Source organism: Olea europaea, unplaced genomic scaffold (assembly GCF_002742605.1).
Source record: "Olea europaea var. sylvestris unplaced genomic scaffold, O_europaea_v1 scaffold424, whole genome shotgun sequence".
In the NCBI taxonomy this organism is placed as follows: domain Eukaryota; kingdom Viridiplantae; phylum Streptophyta; class Magnoliopsida; order Lamiales; family Oleaceae; genus Olea; species Olea europaea.
Genome location: NW_019262241.1, coordinates 142,733 through 164,020, shown reverse-complemented (window position 1 = coordinate 164,020; position 21,288 = coordinate 142,733). Strand labels below are relative to the sequence as shown.

The 21,288-nt window shown below is 30.9% G+C and overlaps 1 protein-coding gene across 1 annotated transcript; it reads right to left on the bottom strand.

Moving 5' to 3' along the window:
• Positions 1–13,301: 13,301 nt before the first annotated feature.
• LOC111387769 (cytochrome P450 71A1-like) lies at positions 13,302–15,390 on the bottom strand. Its single transcript, XM_023012356.1, has 2 exons — positions 14,470–15,390; positions 13,302–14,100 (listed from the first exon to the last, which is right to left on the bottom strand). The coding sequence occupies exons 1-2, from the start codon at positions 15,358–15,360 to the stop codon at positions 13,471–13,473; spliced, it is 1,521 nt and encodes a 506-aa protein (XP_022868124.1). The 5' UTR covers positions 15,361–15,390; the 3' UTR covers positions 13,302–13,470.
• Positions 15,391–21,288: the final 5,898 nt, after the last annotated feature.

Below are 21,288 nucleotides of genomic sequence, written 5' to 3'. Positions count from 1 at the left end.
TTTTTTTTTTTATTTTTTTTTTTATTTTTTTTTTTTTTTTTTTTTTTTTTTTTTTTTTTTTTTTGGTTTTTTTTTTTTTTTTTTTTTTTTTTGTAGCATATCATTGTTTGTTTCTATTACTTGAGGAATATGTGAGGACATGGGCATGGTATAAGCATAAGGGTTACAATCACAGACTTTCCATTTGATAACCAAATGAAGTATGTATACTGATTTTTGCCAAGATAAGTCTGCTCTAAAAAAATAGACTTCTTTTCTTTCATATATTATCGGGTTGCATATGCCATTGAATACAAGTTGGAGCCTTGTTAAACATGTCCTTATGCTAATGAGAATGTCCAATTCAGCCTTTTGATTTTTATGTCATTTCGACATTCAACATATGTGCCTTAAGTGTTTATAATTCGTACCACAAGGTTGTTAGGAAGGCTTTAGTACTTGAGGCTTTTAAACCATTTTTTGATATAATTCCTCATATTCTTTTTTATACTGGCTTCTTTGAGGGAAGATATTTTTCAGAAAAAGATGTTTTGAAACCATTGTTTGTAAAAATGGTTCCAAAACTTTCACAATAGAATAACAGGTTAGATAGCTTTCTAGAGATTTTTTTTTCATTTGACATTCAGGTATTTAATTGTCTAAATTCTTTTTCTTTTTTGCATGCAATAAAGATTATAGAATATATGTAATTAAGTATGCTCGGTACTTCATTAACAGAAAGTTAAATGTAATGCAAAAGGAATTTAACATTTCACATATTAGAATAAACTTGACTTTCAATTATATGTCTAGAGAAAGAAAAAAGAAGATGAGGAATATGATACAGTCAATTAATGGGTGTCAAAGGAGACAAATTAGTGATATATTGATATGATAGAGAAGTAGATGATTTTGAAGAAGCAATGACATGTCTTGTTACGTAATGACTAATTAGTTAGAATATTTTGTGAATATACATTAGTTGGTTGATAATTGATATCTTGTATGTAATGACCGACTTAAGAAAAAGTGATTATGTGGATAGTGGCATCACAACTTAAATTGTTAATTTTTGAAGTTTTGAACATGTTTTCTTTACAAGATCAATGGAGCAGGGATATTGGTAACATAACTGATTAGTATTTGTACTAGGACCTAACTATAAAATATTTGTAGCGTCTAACATACTAGCAACTTGTATATCACTTTTTTTGTAACATGCTTGCAGCTTGTATACCAATCGGCATAATCAAGGTTCGTATTACTTGAAGGTCAAAGTACTCTATATCACTGTCTGTTCGATATTACAATACATTTATTGTTCTAGAAAGGTTTAGAAAGAGGAAGTATCGGTAAGGCATGGCATAACCATTTAACAAAAAGTGACATTACGTGTTTAAGTATGTTTTCTAAAGATGTGTTTTTGTGAATGAACATGTTTTCTTTACAATGTCAATGGAGTAGGGATATTGTTGATGTGACCAATCAATATTAGTACTAGTGTTCAAGAATAGAAATATGTTACCTAACTATAAAATGTTCGTAGTTTTTAACATGCTAGCTTCTTGTATGTCAAAAAAATTGACATAATGTCACATTTTTAACAAAGTCTTAGTAATTTGATATTTTGTATTCGTGCTAAAAGGCTCAACGGAGGATTTTAGAACCTGGTCGATTTATTAAGTAACAATGTTTCTAACTGAGAATCCAACGGCAATGGAGTATAATATCCATTGTCACATACACATGCGCACAACAAAATATTTTTGACAAAGTCATATCCATTGAAATCTGTCGTCACTTTTTAACAAAGTCACATACATAATAAACTTCGAAATTGACATGTTACCTAATGTATTTTATTAATGCTTAGATATTTGAATTGAAAACATTCTACAAAAAATATAATAATAATAAATTAAAAATTAAAAAAAATCAAATCAAATCAAATAATCTAGCTTCATATGTCTTCCAACTTCCTTTTCTTTTGTAGTTTCTTTTTCACATTTCTTGGATTTTGACAGGATCTACGATTGTGGCCATTATTCCCACATCTTCCACATTTTTTACTTTAATTTTTCTCTCATTTTGATGTTATTCTTTTTTCTTTAGATTGTCCAGATTTTCTTTTTGAATTAAGAGCCAAGCATATTCTTGCTTTTACTTCATCGGTACATTCCAGTCATTGTGATCTCTAAGTGGAAAAATTGTTCCACTATATGTTTGAATATACATATCTGTTGTATATTATACTACTTGGAATTGGTCGGATGTGCATGTTCTTTCTTCCATTTTCAGCAAATACAAGGCACAAACCATCATTAACTTGTTACAATATTGAACTTGAAGTTGATACCTACATGCATAATGCAACAAAATACTCTATCAATAAATTTGTACCTATTTTATATTAAACGAAGATTTAAAGTATTAGAGGCTGCAAATCTTGTCATAACTAAATCCTGACATACAATAACTACAAAACAGCAGGTTTATAACTTTTACCTTCATTTTATTTGACTCCAAAGACTATTCTCTTAATTTTTTCTTTTGTTTTGTGGCACATGTTGTGAATGTTATGCGTATATCATTTATATGCTTTATAAATCATTCTTATAACAAGTATCTTAATGAATCCAATAAAAGCTTTATTAGACAACCTTTTATTATTGAATTTTCTAATTCAACTATATTTGAAGTCATTTTAGAAATTATGTTGTTTGTCATGTAAGCCCTTGGCCCTTTTCATAACCAATATCTTTCTGCACAAAGAAGATTCAAAATATTGATATATATTTAACCGAAAAAAAAGTGACTTTCTTTCACTTTTTAACCACTTTTTACAAAAAAAGTAACAAAATGTTACTTTTTATTTATCAACATTGACATAACTTTTTAAATAAAAAGTCACATCAACTGTTATAGAAGTTTACAATGACAATATACTAAATGTGATTGAATCCCTGTATTGAAATGTTCTGCAATATTCTTTCCATTTTTCTTCCCACCAAAATACAACTTCAAGTTATTTAAAAAGTGATAGAAACATAGACCATGCATTGCATTTTCATACACTTTGTGAATTGCATGTCCATATGAGATTATACATAATCCTTCTCGCTTAATACAAGCTTCTTTTAATATAATTAAGAACCACTCTTATGAATCATTAGTTTCTAAATCACCAAGTCCAAATGCTAATATGAAGATATTGTTGTTGGCATCTTACTTGAATGTATTGTCCTGATATATCTCAATTTTTGTAATTGATCCAGGATTTATTTGTTTTATCACGTACAAGTATTCTGAAAATTTTTCATATGACTCTGTGGGATCTTCTCTCACTAATTCCAATGCCTTCTCTTTAGATCTCCAAGCTTTCCCATAACTTATCGATACTCCATATGATTCATTATGTCACTTCTAGTGTATACAGAAGTGTATGTTGTTTTCATTAAAAGAGATACTTGTATATGATCTCCTACTGTTGAGTTAGTTGCTGGACGATGATTTCTCAAAATGATGTTATTTGAGCATATAAGATCATTTTTAATATACCTTACCTTGAACATATCTGTACCACCAAGTCTTGAAGCCTTAAAATCTATTTATACTTATCATCAATACATTTCAACACATATTCTTTCTTGTCCAACTTACTTTCTTTGAATTGAAAGTTATTGTGTGTCGTGTATATCGAAATACTTCCCTTAACCAATGTCTAGTTCCTGAACACTTTATCTTTTGAAATTCCATCCCTAATGATTACTGAAATGATGTCACTTTGTCATTCATTCGTCGTTTATTCAACTCTCGATATACTATTATATACATTATTAGCAATTTCTTCAATACTAGATAATTTCTTAACTAATGTCATTGAATTATTGGTTACAGCTTTACAAAATTGTAGTTACATTATCAGTTACATCTTCACAAATTCAATTTCGTGACTTTTTTATACCGTTGTCATATCTATGCACAATGAAAACCTTTCAAGATCTTTATCATTTCTCTTGAGCTCCAAATAAAATGTTAGAGAACATCATCTAAAATCTCTATTAAAAGTATGTTTTTCTTCACTCTATATTGTATTTTTATTCTCTGTGTTGTTGCACTTAGTTTCACCATAAAAAAATATCATGCACTCAAGGTTGTTGTACGTGCAATCTATCGGAAAACAATTTTGACCATTTTTTCATTTGTATATTCATTATCTTGTGTCCATTTAGCTCCATAACAAATGAAGACATTAATTTTATCCATACCTACAAAAAGATTACAAAGAAATTGTGCGAAGATTTTTTTTTTTAAAGTGACAGAGTAATATGCATCTAATTAATTGTTTCAATGAGATACTGTGACTTTTTTTTCCCCTTAGAAAGTGACAGAATTCAAATTTTCATTGAGCAAGCATCTTGCATGCATCAATGTGATTAATTTAAAGTCTTCTTTTTCATATGTATTTACATAAGTCAAGGCTTGCATTCGTATGTTCAACATTCGAAAAACACACACACGTACACATCTAGTTGATTGCTCCAATAAGATTTGTGACTTTTTTTTAGAAAAGTGACAGATCAATAGAAAAGTAACAGAATTCACATAATCCTTGAACAAACACCTTGTATGCATCAATGTATTTGATTTAAAATTTTCTTTTTCATATGTATTATCATAAAAATAAAGCTTGAATTAGTACTTTTAAATTTTCAATAATGCACAAGTATTTATCTAGTTAATTGTTTCAATGAGATAGTGCGACTTTTTTGAGAAAAGTTATCACTTCTTCAGATTCTCCGTTGGTTAAACATCTTACATGCATCATTTTAATTGATTCAAAACTAATTTATCGTATGTATTGATACAATCAATTTCCTCTCAAGTTCAACGATGTTATTTTCAAACATGTTTCCAATCACAATAACAAAATCATCGTAAAGAAACTTCATAAATGTTAATTATTTACATTATAAATTTTAAATTAAACCTAATCACGAAATTCAAATAAAAGTGAGATAGACAATGAACTACGATGATTAGAACTTGCAAGTGAGAGTTTATTTAGCTAGAAAATGATAATTATGGTTGTTACTTTCACAATCTATGCAAAGAGAATACTATACAGTCTTAAAATAACAAATTTAGGAAACCAATTAAACAAGGAGTCCAAAACATAAAAGAAAAGCCTATATTATAATAATAATAATAATAATAATAATAATTATTATTATTATTATTATTATTTTTTTTTTTTTTTTTTTTTTTTTTTATTACAGGAAGACTTCTTCGATCTTTTTCCAGAGCTTTCAATATTGGGTAGCCTCGATCTTTTTTAAGAGCTTTGAAGAATGAAAGGATTTTGTTGGTGTATTTGTGGAAAATTTCATCCTTTTCCTTTCTATTTTTCTATGATTTTTCCAATTTAGAGGTTGATTTTCGTAGATATCGATGATTTTAGGTTTGAGCTTATATTTTACGTGCGGCATTCCAACTTCTCCACAAAATTAACTTCCATGTTAAATGTGAGCTTATCACTGAAAATAGTTGATGAAGGTGATGGATTGAAACCCTTCACTTGAAAACCTGATGAAGAATCATGCGCATGAACCCATGGCGTGCCTAATAAATCCGTCAAACAATCTTGCACTTCCCTAGAAATTCTCAAATCTCCAATCATAGATCTCATAGTTGGGCTCTTAGAACTCGACCTAATCGAACTACATGGGTGCTGGAGCATGAAATCGGGCAATGATGACCCTGATCTCACTTCAAAGACGAGTATTGAAAAGATGACCCCAATTCTTCGTTTCTTTCATGCCATAATGACCACAATTCTTCTACTCCACTTGAATAACTCGAGGATTTCACTAATGGAGAAAAGAATGAGGGCCGAAAGCCCATCGTTCATAGGTTTTTGCAACGATGATACAAAGGTTGAAGCTGACGTCGGCAACATTAACTAACCATTGAAATCAAAATCGTAGGGTGCAAAGTACACGTTGCTCAGTGCACTTGCGTATAGAGCTATTGTTGGAATCGCATAATTCCAACCTTAACTAACCAAATTTCAAAGCTTTCACCCTAATTCCAATAATATTAGCAATGTCAAACCCTAATTCTTGTTTACGATTTTATTATAAAGACTCACCCACAAAAGAATTGTCAATTTAACTAATACAAATATTTGATGAACTTTGAATCTAATACAAATATATAAAGATTTGGGTAGAGTTTGTCGACTTATGGTAACAAAGTTAATCTTGTTTACTAAGAATTTGAATTTAAGTGATTATAGTTTTTCAAAGCATGCGATGAAAAGTTGATCGATGATCGTCAAAAGATGAAAAGCTATCGTCACAAATCGGACTTACGAAGTAGGGCAAGATCTAAGAACTTAATAGCCAAATTTTGGAGGAAGATCAAAGACTTAATTTCTTAGATAAAATGCAAAGGTACTAACGCTTTGATATTTGAAAATGAATGTTGAAACTCAAAATCCTTTTATGCATTAAAAATAATTTTTGTGCATTAAAAGTCATTCGAATGCAACGTTTTGATCAAATTTAAAAATGACATTAAAAAGATATTTTGACTTGAAAAATATATTTTTATCTTGAGAAATTAGTTAAAAATACCCTATAAATGTTCATGCCTTTCAAAACTTTCAAATCGGGTCAAATTGTACAAAAATGCAAAAATATCGAAAAATGCCGATGGTCAACTAGCTGGAGGGACTGTCGACTGGCCCAAGGTAGTGGTAGACAGGAAAAATCTAATGGTCAACCGGATGAGTCATCCGCAAATACATTTTTTTTTTCGTTTTGAACTCTATAAATACCACTTCTTGCATTCATTATAACACCCTTTGAGAACGTTGAAGCGAAAAATATCTTGAGCAATACTCTGAGCTTACATCTCAGTTAACTTTCTTTCAAAAATTCACTTTGAAAACCTTTGATCGATTGAATTAACTTTTGGAAATCATCTTTTTCATCAAAGCTTTCTTACTTAACACTTGAGTTTCATTCATTACTATCTATTAAAGTGTTAGCCCTTTTTCTCTTTTATTTAATTTTGATTGAATCATTTATTGAGAGAGAAGTTCAAATTATAAACTCATTAATCTTTAAATTTGTGGGTCATATAGAGGTCCCATAAAATTCTATGTTGTATAAGGATTGGTGCTCCTTGATTGTAAGTCATCAGAAGCGTTCTAAAGGGTTGAATTACACCATAAGTCAATCATTATAGCGAAAAAAAACTTTGATTTTACTACTCCCAACAAATATTTACTATTTTTCCTTATTTTTTATTTCCATTAACTTCCATCCAAATTATTATATTATTTTCCTCCCTAAAAAATTGGTATACTTTGAATGCATCTAATTATAGAGAGTGTGTGTAACTCTCTAAATTTGGAGAGTCAAACTCACTCTCTAAATTAAAATATTAATTGAAAGAGTTTTTGGAGTATAATTTTAAATGATTGACTTATTTTAGATAAAGAACATCTTATATTTAAAGAATCTCTTCAATATATTCTAAACGTTTTAAATTGATACTTTAATAGAAGTTGGTTAAATCAAGGAAATACATCAAATTATAATTATGTATTAAAAAAAATATCCCTCTTGGTTGTGAAAAGTTTGGGAGATGAAATTACATTTGACCAATAGTTGGATAACGAGATTGAATTTTTGGAAGAGTTGAAAGATCAAGTTGCATTTAAATATTAATTGGATGACTAAATTGAACTTAATGTATAGCTGAATTACCAAATTTAACTTTTGAAAAATTTGAAGGATTAAATTGCTTTAAATAATAGTTGGATAACCAAATTAATTTTTTGAATATAATAAGGACGAAATTGAGAAGTTGAAGGTTTAGGGTTTAGGGGTTTTTTCTTTCTCTCTCTTTTTTTTTTTTTCCTTTTCCATTTTTTTTCTTTTTAAGGAGAGCGGTACCTCCACTAATTTTATTGATACACCCTCACTTATTAAAAAGGAATATCGTGGTTATATATGAGATAGCAATTGATGAAATCTATAAATGAGAACATACTACTTCCCTCACAATGAAGCAAATGGACAAATAGGTTTATGGTTTTAGAGTTTAAGGTTTAGGTTTCAGAGTTTAAATATTTAGGGTTTTATAATTTTAGGGATTAGGGTTCCTTCAACTTTATAAAATTTCAATTTGGTAGTCCAACTATTTCTGAAAAGCAATTCATCCTTCAACTTTTTAAAAGTTCAATTTGGTCATCCTAGTATTTTATTTTAAAGTAATTTCATCCTTCTACTATTATAAAAGTTCAATTTGACCATGCTTCTACTATTATAAAAGTTCAATTTGACCATGCAACTATATTTGAAATGCAATTTCATCCTATAACATTTCTAAAATTCAATTTGGATGACTAACTATATTTCAAAAGCGATTTCATCCTTCAACTTTCTAAAAGTTCAATGTGGTAATCCAACTATTATTTAAAAAGGAATGTTCCCCTTCGACTTTACTTAGGGATGGCAAATCGGCTTGTGGACTGGACAGCAAAAAGCACGAGCCAGCCTGGCTCGAGGCTCGATTTCACCAAGCCTAGGCTTAGGCTGAGCCCCATCTTGGGATTTCAGGCCGAGCCCCAAGCCGACTTGAAAAAAAAAATAATAATAGGTAGCAGCCTCTAAAAGGTAGTTGGCCTTCATAATGGAAGAAGAAGAAGAAAAAATCGAGTCGAAACCTTGGGTCGAACCTCGATTTTTTAGTTGAGCTTTTGCTCGTCTTAAGCCTAGCCCAAGACCCGATTTTTCGATTCACGAGCTGGCTCGACTCGGCTCATTGACACTCCTAACTTTACCAAAAGAATTTGATCATCCAACTATTATTTAAAAGTATTACATCCTTTCACTTTTCGAAAAGATCAATTAGGTCATCGAACTATATTTGAAAAGCAATTTTTTCCTTCAACTTATCAAAATCTGAATTTGGTTATTCAACTATTTTTAGAAAGCAATTTCATCCCTAAACTTTTCAAAATCTCAATTTGGTAATTCAACCATATTTTCAAAACCAAATTTCATCCTTCAACTTTTCAAAAGTTCAATTCCATCTTTTAATTATTATTTAAAACCAATTTTGTCCTTCAACTTTTCTAATAGTTCAATTTTGTCCTCCAATTATATTAGAAAAGCAATTTCACCCCTCAACTTTTCAACTTTTTAATTTGGTAATCCAGTTATTAATTTTAATTTTTTTCATCCAACTATAGTCTAAAGTGTTATTCTCTTCATTTTTTCAAACTTCAATTTGGTCATCCATCAATGATCTAAAGTGCATTTTTATGCTTTAACTATTTATTAACTTCAATTTGGTCATTTAGCTATCATTTGAAACCAATTTCATACTTCAACAATTTCAATTTAGCAATCAAAATATTGTTTAAAACAATTTCACCCTTAAACATTTTCAAAACTTCAATTTGGTGATCCAACTATTGTTTAAAACCAATTACATCCTTCCATTTTACCAAAGTTCAAAATTTCACCATTAAACTTATAAGTTCAATTTAGTAATACAACTATTGTTCAAAAGCAATTTCATCCTGCAACTTTTGAAAGTCTATTTTGGTCATCCTACTATTATTTACAAGAAATTTATCCTTCAATTTCATACTTTGCTATTCCATCTTTCGACTTTTTATTTAACTTCAATTTGGTCATCCAAGTACTTTTTAAAAGCAATCTCATCCATCAACGTTTTCAAAAGTTCAATTTGGTAATTTCGCTATACATTTGATGAAATTTCATCCTTCAATTATTAATTAAAAGCAATTTCACTGTCCAATTTTTTCAAACTTCAATTTGGTCATCCAACTATATTTTAAAATGCAATTTCATCCTTTAGCTATTTACTAACTTCAATTTGGTTATTCAACTATTAATTAAAAGCATTTTACCACTTCAACTTTTTCAAAAGTTTAATCAGGCTATATTCTAAAATTCAATTTCATCCTTCAACATTTTTCAAAACTTCAATTTGGTTTCAACTATTTATTTACCTCAATTTGGTCATCAAACTACTTTTTAAAATAATTAAATATTTCAACTTTTTGAACACTTCAATTTGGTCATCTAACTATACTCCAATAGCAATTTAATCCTTCAACTATTTATTAACTTTAATTTGGCCATCCATCTTTTATTTAAAGCAATTTCATCTTTTTTCTTAGTTCAATTTGATCATCCAATTATTATTTAAAAGCAATTTTATCCTTCAATATTTTCAAAAGTTCAATTTAGTAATTCAAATGCTGGACAAAAGCAATTTAATCCTTCAATTTTTTCAATTTGGCAATCAAACTATTGGTCAAAAGTAATTTCATCCTTCAACATTTCAAAAAGTTCAATTTGGTCATCCTACTATAGTCTAAAATCCTATTTCATCCTTCAACTATTTATTAACTTCAATTTGGTCTTCCAACTACTATTTAAAAGCAATTTCATCCATGAACGTTTTCAAAAGTTCAATTTGGTAATAAAAATATACATTTGATTCAATTTTGTTCCTTCAGCTATTATTTGAAAGTCTTCCAACAACTATTTAAAAGCAATTTCATCCATGACCATTTTCAAAAGTTCATTTTGGAAATCAAAATATACATTTGATGCAATTTCGCCCTTCAACTATTATTTAAAAGCAATTTCATCCTTTAGCTATTTATTAACTTCAATTTGGTCATTCTATTATTAATTAAAGGCAATTTCTTACTTCTAGTTTTTCAAAAGTTTAATTTGGTAATCAAACTATATTCTGAAATGCAATTTCATCCTTCAACATTTTCAAAACTTCGATTTGGTTTCAACTATTTATCGACCTCAATTTGGTCATTAACTATTCTTTAAAATAATTAAATACTTTAACTTTTTTGAAAACTTCAATTTGGTCATCGAACTGTGCTCTAGTAGCCATTTCATCCTTCAACTATTTATTAACTTTAATTTGGTCATCCATCTATTATTTGAAAGCAATTTCATTATTCAACTTTTCAAAAAGTTCTATTTGGTAATCAACTATCCGTTAAATGTAATTTCATCCTTCAACTATTAATTATATTTCATCATCCTTCTATTTTTTAAAATCAATTTTATCTTTCATGGTTTTTCGTAAGTTTAATTTGGTCATCCAATTATAATTTAAAAGCAACTTCATCCTTCAACTTTTTTCAAAAGGTCCAATTCGGTAATCCAGCTATTGTTTAGAAGCAATTTCTTCCTTCAACTTTTTCAAAAGTTCAATTTGGTAATCCAACCATTGGTAAAAAGTAATTTCATTCTTCAACTTTTTCATAAGTTCAATTTGGTCATCCAACTATAGTCTAAAATGCCATTTCATCCTTCAACTATTTATTGACTTCAATTTTGTCATACAACTTCTAATTTTTTTTTCGTTTTTAAGTATGAGGACATTAGAAGGTAATTAAGTTGTTGATTAAACACCCTTCATTTTTAGGACACTTGCTGAATTGAGCTTTTTGTAGTAGACTTCGTATAGTAGAACCTGACTATGTTAAACACTTTTAACTGTTGTGGTCATCACTAGTGAGTTGCGCCATGACCATGTTTGATAGTGATTGTATAACTTGGTGCGTCAGAGATCTATGGGTGGTAAATGGGTCAAGTAGAGCTCATTTTTTTCCATGAGCCACATTGTTTTCAATTTACCTTATTAATTTCTTTTTAAAAAATTGCTTTTATGTCTTATTTATTAAACTTTTGAAAACAAAAAATAAAATAAAAACTGGCTCAATTCATTATGTTGGAAAATATTTAAACGTAAATATGCATAATTAATCAATAACGAGCAACAAGTTACTTAATTATTGTTTTTAGATGATTAAGTAATTAATCCAATTAACCGTAAATTTAAACAATCACATAAACATTCAGATCAAAGTAATAAAGTAAATAACACTAGATATGATTATGGAGGAAAACCCTTTGAAGAACTCTTCATGGGAATAAAAAATCTCTAGGAAAAATTGTTTCGATGTGTTGGAACTCCAAGCACCTCTTCTCCAAACTTTAGAACTCTAAAAATTTATAGGTGAAGGTAGGGCTTTTGATAGATGATCTTATAATCTTTTGTGTTTTGATCTATGGCTAAGGCAAGAGGTTTATGTATATGAATTTCAATGGATATTCTCTTGATCTAAAATAAGGCTCAACCAATGGAAATAGATTCAAGATGAATTTATGAAATAATGATCTTGGAGTTAAAATAAGAGATCTTTAGAAATGTGTAATTGATCTTCAAATAATGATCTCTATAATGAAAAGAATGTTCAACTACTCCTTTGGACGAAGTATGGCATGTATATTTATAATGGGTAGTGTTTGAGATGAAATAAGATTAAAAAACTGTGTTAAAATTGAATCAAGATTTTGGACATCACTCTACCGCTATCTTCACGACAAGAGAGCGGTGCCTCTACCGCCAAAGTGCCAGGCAAGCAGCTAGATGCCTGTTTTGAGTGCTTGAGCTCTCAATGTGCAATCAATGAGCTATTTTGCGCTGACTTTTTCTCTTTGATCTATTTCAAGGACTATACTACCAACCCACTCCCATTGACTTTAATTATAATTCAATAAATAATGATTTTGGAAACAGAAATAATCAGTTACAATTAGGACCTAATATGTTGGGTTCACAAGTCAAAGGGTCGAGCCAAGCTCGATTGTTTAATGCCAGAGGCCTATTAACAATTTCTGTAGAGCAATGATTAATTTTTATTAGTCATGCTGTTGTCTATTTCTCTTCTCCTCTTAGCTTTTCCCGCATGAAACTCTTAACAAATCAACTCAATTAGTTACTAATAAATTAAAATATTATGAATAGGCAATATTTTTTTACGATTAGAAAGAAATTATGCACAGAGACTAATGGTGTAAGTGAAAGAATAAAGATGTATATACTATTTCTTAAAATTTAAGGAGTAAATTGTAATTTAGATCAAAGATTGAGACATCCACTGCTATTTTCACTATGGTCATCACCATTGAGCTGCGTCATGGCTATATTTGATAGTGATTGTAGAATGGGCGTGTCATAAAAGTGATAGATTAGAGAAGATAGGGATGAGAGTCGTTTTTTTTTTTTTTTTTAATTTATAAAATTTGTTTATCATAGTGAATTATTGTAGTTGCGAATGAGGACTTAGTCTCATGTTGATGGGAACTTCTATAAATCTAATATGTTCTTGTGCATCTATTTCCTGGAATTCGGGTTTCTAAGGATTAATATATCATGTTTGATAATAAAGAGTCTAATCATCCTTCACACTTATTTTTATTCGCGATATGTGTGATTCTGATTTCATTCAAGCTATTACCGATCGATTAGGACTCAATCCTAACATAGGGCAATAACCTTGTCAGGACTAAATACATGATATTATTGCTCATAGTTTTAATAGTAGAGATTACAAATAAGAAATCACAGAGTATATAGATCCAATGGAAGCCTAGGCTCAACTACAGCAGCAAGTGGGAACTTTCGTGGAGTGGTCAGCCCAAAAATTTCTTCCATGTTCAACTCTTCAGGACTCATATTTTCAGGCAATCTCCAATTGAATCCATGCAATAAATTAGCCACACTTGATTCAATAACCTTCAGTCCCAAACTATATCCAGGGCACATCCTCCTCCCTGAACCAAATGGCAAAAGCTCGAAATGTTGCCCCTTGACATCAATATTATTCCTATCAAATCTTTCAGGACAGAATTCGTTTGGATCTTCCCAAATTTTTGGGTCTCTTCCAATCGCCCATACATTTACGAGCACTCGGGTTTCTTTCTGAATGTCGTAGCCAGCTACCTTACAGTCTTCGCGTGCTAGCCGGGGTACCAACATTGGTACCACGGGGTGCAGCCTCATAGTTTCTTTAACTATGTTTTTGATGTAAGGGAGATTTGGGATATCTTTCTCTTGTACCCGTCTATCCTTGCCTATAACACGATCAAGCTCCTCGGTTGCCTTCTTGAATGTTTCCGGCTTCTTTAGGAGCTCCGAAATCGCCCATTCCACTGTCACAGACGAGCTTTCAGTTCCACCCGCGAGCATGTCCTGAACATCATCCCCAAATTAATCAAGATTACAATGTCTGATAGGTTTTTCGTCTTTAGTTTGTATAAAATATTTCTTTCCTATAAGTATTGTGTTTGTGTTTGTGTTTGTAACTCATAGATGCTCATAGAAATTAATATAACTCTCATCAGAGATCTTGTCCCTATCCTCTTGAAATAGCTGAGAGGAAAAAAATATAAACTTATTGGAAATGATTTTAGCTACGATATTTGGGATGTGAGTTGAGGCGCAACACTTGACATCTAGGGATGAAGTACTGTTTTGGTACGGCCTGGGAGAGTCGTAACAAATCGAAGTAAACTTTGAATAATAGTAAAGAGTAATGAATTTTTATTTAAGAATACATACCAGTGTAAATGCTTTGACTCCATGCCTCTCCAACTTGACCTCTAAGTTAGGATCTTCTGCAAGTTCCAAGAGCACATCCACCATGTCTTTGCTAGTATAATTTTCAGTTGCTTTCCTCCTAGCATTATGTTCATTGAGAACGGACTCCAAAAACCCATCAAATTTCTTGCTTACAATTTTCATTCTCTTAACATATCCTTGCAAATCAAGAAAATCAATATAAGGGATCGAATCTCCAATGTTAAAAATCCCACTAAGCAAGAACAGTTCATCCATCATCTTATTAAATTCTTCAGGCGAAATCTCCGATTGATCTGAATACTTTTTTCCCAAAACCATTCGACAAATCACATTCAAACTCACTGTCGAAATATAACCTTTCAACAAAATGGGCTTTCCTGCGGATTTGAAAAGTTCGTTGAGAAGGGAATTCATTTCTTCAGTCCGAATATATTCGTATGATTCAAGTCTTTTTGCATTAAACAATTCCATCAGGCATATTTTTCGGGCTTGGCGGTTGTACGGGCCGTAAGGGGACCAGGTTATGTTGGAGTAATTATAGGTGATGTACTTTCCGGGAGCGGTTTTGGGCCGCGATGCGAAAGTGACGTCCATGGTTTTAAGGAAAATCTTGGCCATCTCGACGGATGAGCCGACCACCACAGGGAAGGAGCCGAAGCGGAGGTGCATTATGGGGCCATATTTTTGGGATAGTTCGTGTACTGATCGGTGGGGGAGGGGTCCTATGAGGTTGAGATTTCCAATTATGGGCCATGGTTTCGGGCCGGGAGGCAAATTGAGTTTTTTCCGGCGATGAAATTTTGAGAAAAGGAAGAGCGCTAATATGGTGAGCCATGCTGCTGCAAATGGAGTCCATGTCGAGGTTTCCATTATGGTGGTGGTTTTGAACTTGGGATTGGCGTGGTGGAAGCTAACTAAGTAGGAATATTTATAGTAAAATAAGTAATTATTGGTCTATTATGCCATGTTTGCTACGAATAAAAGTTGGATTTTTAATAAATTTTGATAAAATTGGATAAGATATATTACTGAAAAGTTAACAAAAGTTGTGAGTACCATAAAATATGTCATTAAAAATTAATTTGAGAAAAATAAATTTTTAAAAATGAGAGTCAAACAGGGCCGCATCTTAGGTTTTGATGTTGATGGCCATTGATAAATAAATATTAGGGATATGCTATGGGTACATAAAGGGGTACATAATGGTGTCCTCCCCCCCCCCACATTGCCGGGCCCACCTAGCCCCCTTTATGTACCACAAGGGTTTTCCAAAATATTAATAATTTACCAAGGATGGCGTACTTGGGACCACGTTAAATTAAGGTAAAGAACTTTGCAGCTACTGTTTCTTTTTTAACTTTTGGCGACTTTTACCTTAATTTTTAATTTTTGTATCGGAGATCCCAAGCTTTTCGAGTGCTTGTTATTAGAGGACAAATGGATGAAATCCATCCATAAGTCTGTTAGTTGATCAAGGGATTTGACCTTGACTTTACTTTGACCAATTTTATTCCCATGAAGTTTGTGCCACAATTGAAGAAAATTGAAGGTAGTGACTATTGTCATCGATTAATGGAAGTGATTTTGGTTTTAGGATAGGAAGGTGGGGTTTGGATGGGGTGGAGAAGGAGGAAGAAGATGATTTTTTTATTTAATTATTTTATTTATCTAATATGAGAAAAATATAAAGTTACTAATTTACCTTTATAAAATTGATCAAAATATAATCAAAGTCAAATTTCTTGATAAACTAACAAACTTATAGATGGATTTCATTCATTTGTTTTCTAGCATCATACCCTTGAAAGGTTTTAGATCCCGGATGCAAAAATGATAGACGAAGGTAAAAGATGCAAATATTTGAAAGGTTGGGATCGTAGCTACAATTATTCCTTAAAATAATTTTATTTTTCTCTCTATTTATTTATTAATATATAAATTTTAATACGGCCTCCATCATAAACATATTTAATACCCAATTTTCTCAAGGGATTTCTGTTAACTAAGTTTTTATTCATATCAGGAACACGTATTTTACTTGTTAAGGTAACAATTTTTCCAAAGGTGAGGGTAATATCAACATTTCCTTTTCCAACCACTTTGGAGTGGCCTTCATTATCCATTTAAATCTCTTGTTCTCCATTTGATTCATGATAAGTCTTTAAGAGTGACTAATCATATGATACATGCATAGTTGCACATGTAACATACTACCAATCGAAAACTTTTTCCTTGATAGCATTTATTTCGCTAACAGTAGCCACACTACTGTCTTCATCAATGGAGTTCACTTTGCCTTATTTCTTGTTTTGTTTTCAATATCGACAAACCTTTGCTAAATTTTTTGGGTTTTCACATATAAAACAATCTCCTTTGGGCTTCTTCTTAAATTTGTTAAAGTTTTTAGAAGGTCTCCTCTTGTTTGATTTGTTGGATCGCTCATTTTTTCCATGGTATTGGCCTTTGAAGTGCCCTCATAAGAGTTTTCACTCTTATCTCTTGCCATCGATTCTTCCTTAATTCAAAGATGTTTCAAAACTTGTTTCAAAGAGTAATCTTCGGAACTATGAAGAATCTTCTTTCGATATCCTTTCCAATTCCTCAGGAGATTAGAAATAATTGCTCCTACTTGGAAAGATTCCGAAAGTTCAATCTTAATCGCTTTTAGTTTATTGACGAGTACTTATAATTCATACACTTGGGGGACGAGGAATATTTTCAAGAAATTTAAAATCGAAATAATTTGACATCAAGAATTTTTTTGTACCTTCTTCTTCGACTTTGTATTTGTTCTCTAATACATCCCAAATATCTTTTGTCGATGATGTGTTGGTGTGGAGATCATACAACAAGTTGGATAGTGCATTGAATATGTGAACACGACAAATTAGTTCATCTTCTTGAAGCTTTTGCTCTTGGCTCTTACAGCATCGGTTTCGCCATTTGTTTGTTCTGGTAGTGGTGCCAACTTCGGATCAATAATATAGAAAATCTTCAATGCCGTGAGAAGGGACTTCAACTTGTCTTGCCATCGAGTGAAATTAGTTCCATCGAATTGATACAAGCGAACAAGGTTTTGATTTATGAGTTTGATGGTCGCAATTGTAGTTTTGTTTTTCATAAAAAAATTTAGTTTGAGATTGTTGGAAAAATTGAATTCTTACAAGGGAATGGTAAAAAGAAACCACAAGAAAGAGAAATGTCAAAAATTGACTCAAACAAATAATTGTTGTCCTCAAACTAAATTTGCCCCCTCTATTCTTATTATTATTTTTATTTATACTTAAAAGGACTCATGGGATATGGTTTGTAGAACTTAACAAGCCTTAGAAGAAGAAATACAATAAGAACTTGTGTTTTCTCTTTAAAACTTGAAGAACACTCAAAAGAATGAATATGTCAAGAGACTTTTGTATAGCTCTCTATGAATGGAATGATTTCAATTGTTGGTGGTGTAAATATTGTGTACGGTAATGAAATCTATATCCTATATATAGATTCTCAATCATACAGCACCAAAAGGCTTCAAAAGGTTCATGAGGACATGTATTTTTTCATGAAATGTTACCAAAAAATGAATCAAAAATTTCAAACCCAACGGTCAAAACATTTTCCTGGGCGACAACTTAGGCCAAGGTTTTGGCCTCAGGTTATTGAAAGCTTGGGCACTTGCTCAAGCAAAAATTTCAACTCCATTTTTTCTTCTCTTCTCAATTTGGGTATTTTTGTACTCACTCTGCACACACATTGGATGTATTATCATTCCAATATACTCATCGTTATAAATTGAACACCAATTACAAAACACTATCAACCCTTGCCCGTCTCTTGAAAGTTCTCTTGATTGTACCAATTTTTTCTACTCTAGTTTCCCTAGAATTGTCTTGTAAACTAACAATGAAACTTCAATTTATGCAGCCTCACCTCAAATGGTAACTTTGCCTGGAGAATTTTTTTTTCTCGATTGAATGCAAAAATTTTATTAATAACCGGTCGAAGGAGTTTATGGGTATTTCGGTAAATTCAACTAGGCTTCTGCCTTTAGAGACATGGGTGGTTGGGAATGAAATGGAAGCGTGGAGTGATTTCCTTACCGCATATTATTTATTTGGTGGTGAAGATCCTTGTTGAAGATAAATCTTCACCACCAAATAAATTGAACCTCTTTTTGAAACTAGTGGTGGCATCACTGCTGCTTGTAGTAGTAGTGGGGGGGGGGGGTGCAGAAGATGGGAAAAGAAAGAATATATTTTTAATTTTTTTAATTATTTTTTGGGAACTCATTTATACTTTTTTGAATAATTTGAAACTACATTACGAACTAGTTCTTTATTCTTTCTTCTTCTTCTTCTTTTGTTTTATTTAAATAGAAGAGTATATTCGTCATTTCACATTAACTTATTGATAAAATGGAAGAAGAGGTTTCGCACTTCAAAGTTCATATAGAAAGTTTTCGTCGATTTGAAAAGGAGGGGATATTTGACAATAGGTCCGTATGTTGGGTATTAGCCATAGAAAAAAAAATTAATAAATAATAATAATAATAATAATAATAATAATAATAATAATAATAATAATAATAATAATAATTGTTGAGTATCTTTACCAAACCCTTTCTAGTTTCAAACCAAAATAAGGGCATGTTTGAGCTCCTTTAATTTTGAAAAATGTATTATGGAGTAGTAAATTGATGTAGAATGTGTGATTAAAAAGAAGGAAAAAAATTTGGTTTGCATATAATGTTATTTTATAAAAAATGTATGATTAAAAATGAGTACTATAAAAAAATAATGTAGTAAAATATAAAATAATGGATGACAAACAGATGCTAAAAGTTGAGATATAGAATAAAAAAATCTTAAAAGACGACAAAAATTTAAGGGGGAAAAAATAGTTTACATTGAAATTTGTTATCCAACACTTAAACGGGTAAATCTAAATTTATTAATATAAAAAGGGAAATGCCCTGTGTACAGGTCATTTTCATACAGGGGTCTTACCGACCTCTCACTATAGGGGCGGCCGCACATGAAAAAAAAAATTATGCCGGGGCCCATGATGTGTGTGTTTTGGCAACGATCTGTAAAACAGACCCTTGTACTCACATCATGACTCATATAAAAATTGTTTTCAAAACTTATCAAGTCAAGTCAAGTCAAGTTTATTTTATTTTTATTTTTTTCCATTAAATGTATAGCTGTGCATAATTTTTTTAAACCAGTGATAACAGTTGTTCGATAGGCATTTCGAACACACATCCATTTTTTATACAAGCTTACGCTTATAAAAGTAACTTTTTTTTCACAATAACTAGTTTTTCCTAGTAAGAACTTATGACAAAATATAACAAGAAAGAATTAAAGGGAAATTCTTTATATATAATTTTAAAGTTATTTTTCACTTTCGAGGCCACGTACTTATGCAATTAAATAACTAAATTATTGTCATCAAAGTTTTTTAAATGGGCCCATGCCCCCATGATGTCATGCCTCTAATGGACTTGTGGAATTTAGCTCCCATTAGGCCTCGATTATTTGAATTTATAATGTGGGAATAGTATTTTTTTTTTTTTTAAATAGATGGTTGTAAAAGAATAAAAAAATTTTGATTTATATATAATATTATTTTATTAAAGATTGTGTGGTTAAAAATAAAAGAGATAAAAATTTAAATTAAATTAATGAGTTTTAATGAACTCAAAGAACTGATTGAGCTATATCTATGGCTTAAAGTGAACGAGGGATGATTTAGCTTCTGACATCACTTTTCGGAGAGCGGAAGGTTAAGTCCTAGTGACTTCACCAACTTTTAAGGTGACCAATAAGGTTATTTCTTCTTTCTTTTAGAAAAAGTATAAAATTTTCACGAGAAATGATCTAATGGACATCGGTGTTTAACATAAGCATCGATGACATAACACACAATTTGATTGGTGAATAAGTTACTAATAGATCCCATGAATTTAATGATTCACCGATTAATTATTGTTACATGTCATCGATATTTTACATAAGTTAAGCACCGGTGATTTATAACACGACTACAATTTCAAGCTAATACTTTTCTAAAAATAAAAGCATTTGTTTAAAACTAATGATTTATTGAGATACGAGTCTTCAAATAAAAAGTAATGATAAAGTGATTAAAATTTAAAAGACTACAATCATGTCATCTCGAACTTATTATTATTGGGTATAATTTATTAATTTTACTGTCATTAAATTCAAAAGTGATTATAAAATGTAATTTCTTTGACAAAGATTTATAATATATAGTTTCTAGATACACTTGGTGTGGGTAAATTAAGTCAGAGTTGGGATTAATTGGACTAAAGCACGTGAAATATAAGGGAAAATGAAAAGTCATCGACGAATGACGAACAACTTGGGGAACAGAGATTTTATCTTGCCATGTCATTCATTATACAGAAAAGATCTTTTAGCGTGTTTGGCCCTCAAATTGCCAAGTTTTTCTGTCAAAACTCATTTTTCTATGGTATTTGACGAGTGACTGCCGTGCACACACAAGGCAGTGTCAGAAATGGACAGAGACAATATCATCTGTAGAGATTTGACAATATCACCCATAGAGATTTGAAGACTAATTTGCCTTTAATGAAAGAATAAAATTTCAAGTGATGGGCAGAAAATAAAAAGAATAAAATTCTAATTGAATGACGAAAATGAAAATATGCAAATTCATAATTTCAAACAAAAGCCTAAAATGATTTCGGTCTTAGCTTTTGTTAGGGTGGCTGTCGCATTTTCTGACACGGGGCCCACAATTGTTGACAAAAGG

Bases quoted from the DNA above. Each gene is read 5' to 3' on its own strand.
- LOC111387769 (XM_023012356.1), bottom strand. From the start codon at position 15,360: ATGGAAACCTCGACATGGACTCCATTTGCAGCAGCATGGCTCACCATA. The intron at 14,101-14,469 runs GTATGTATTCTT...GATGATGTTCAG, and splicing joins GAGTCAAAGCATTTACACTG to GACATGCTCGCGGGTGGAAC.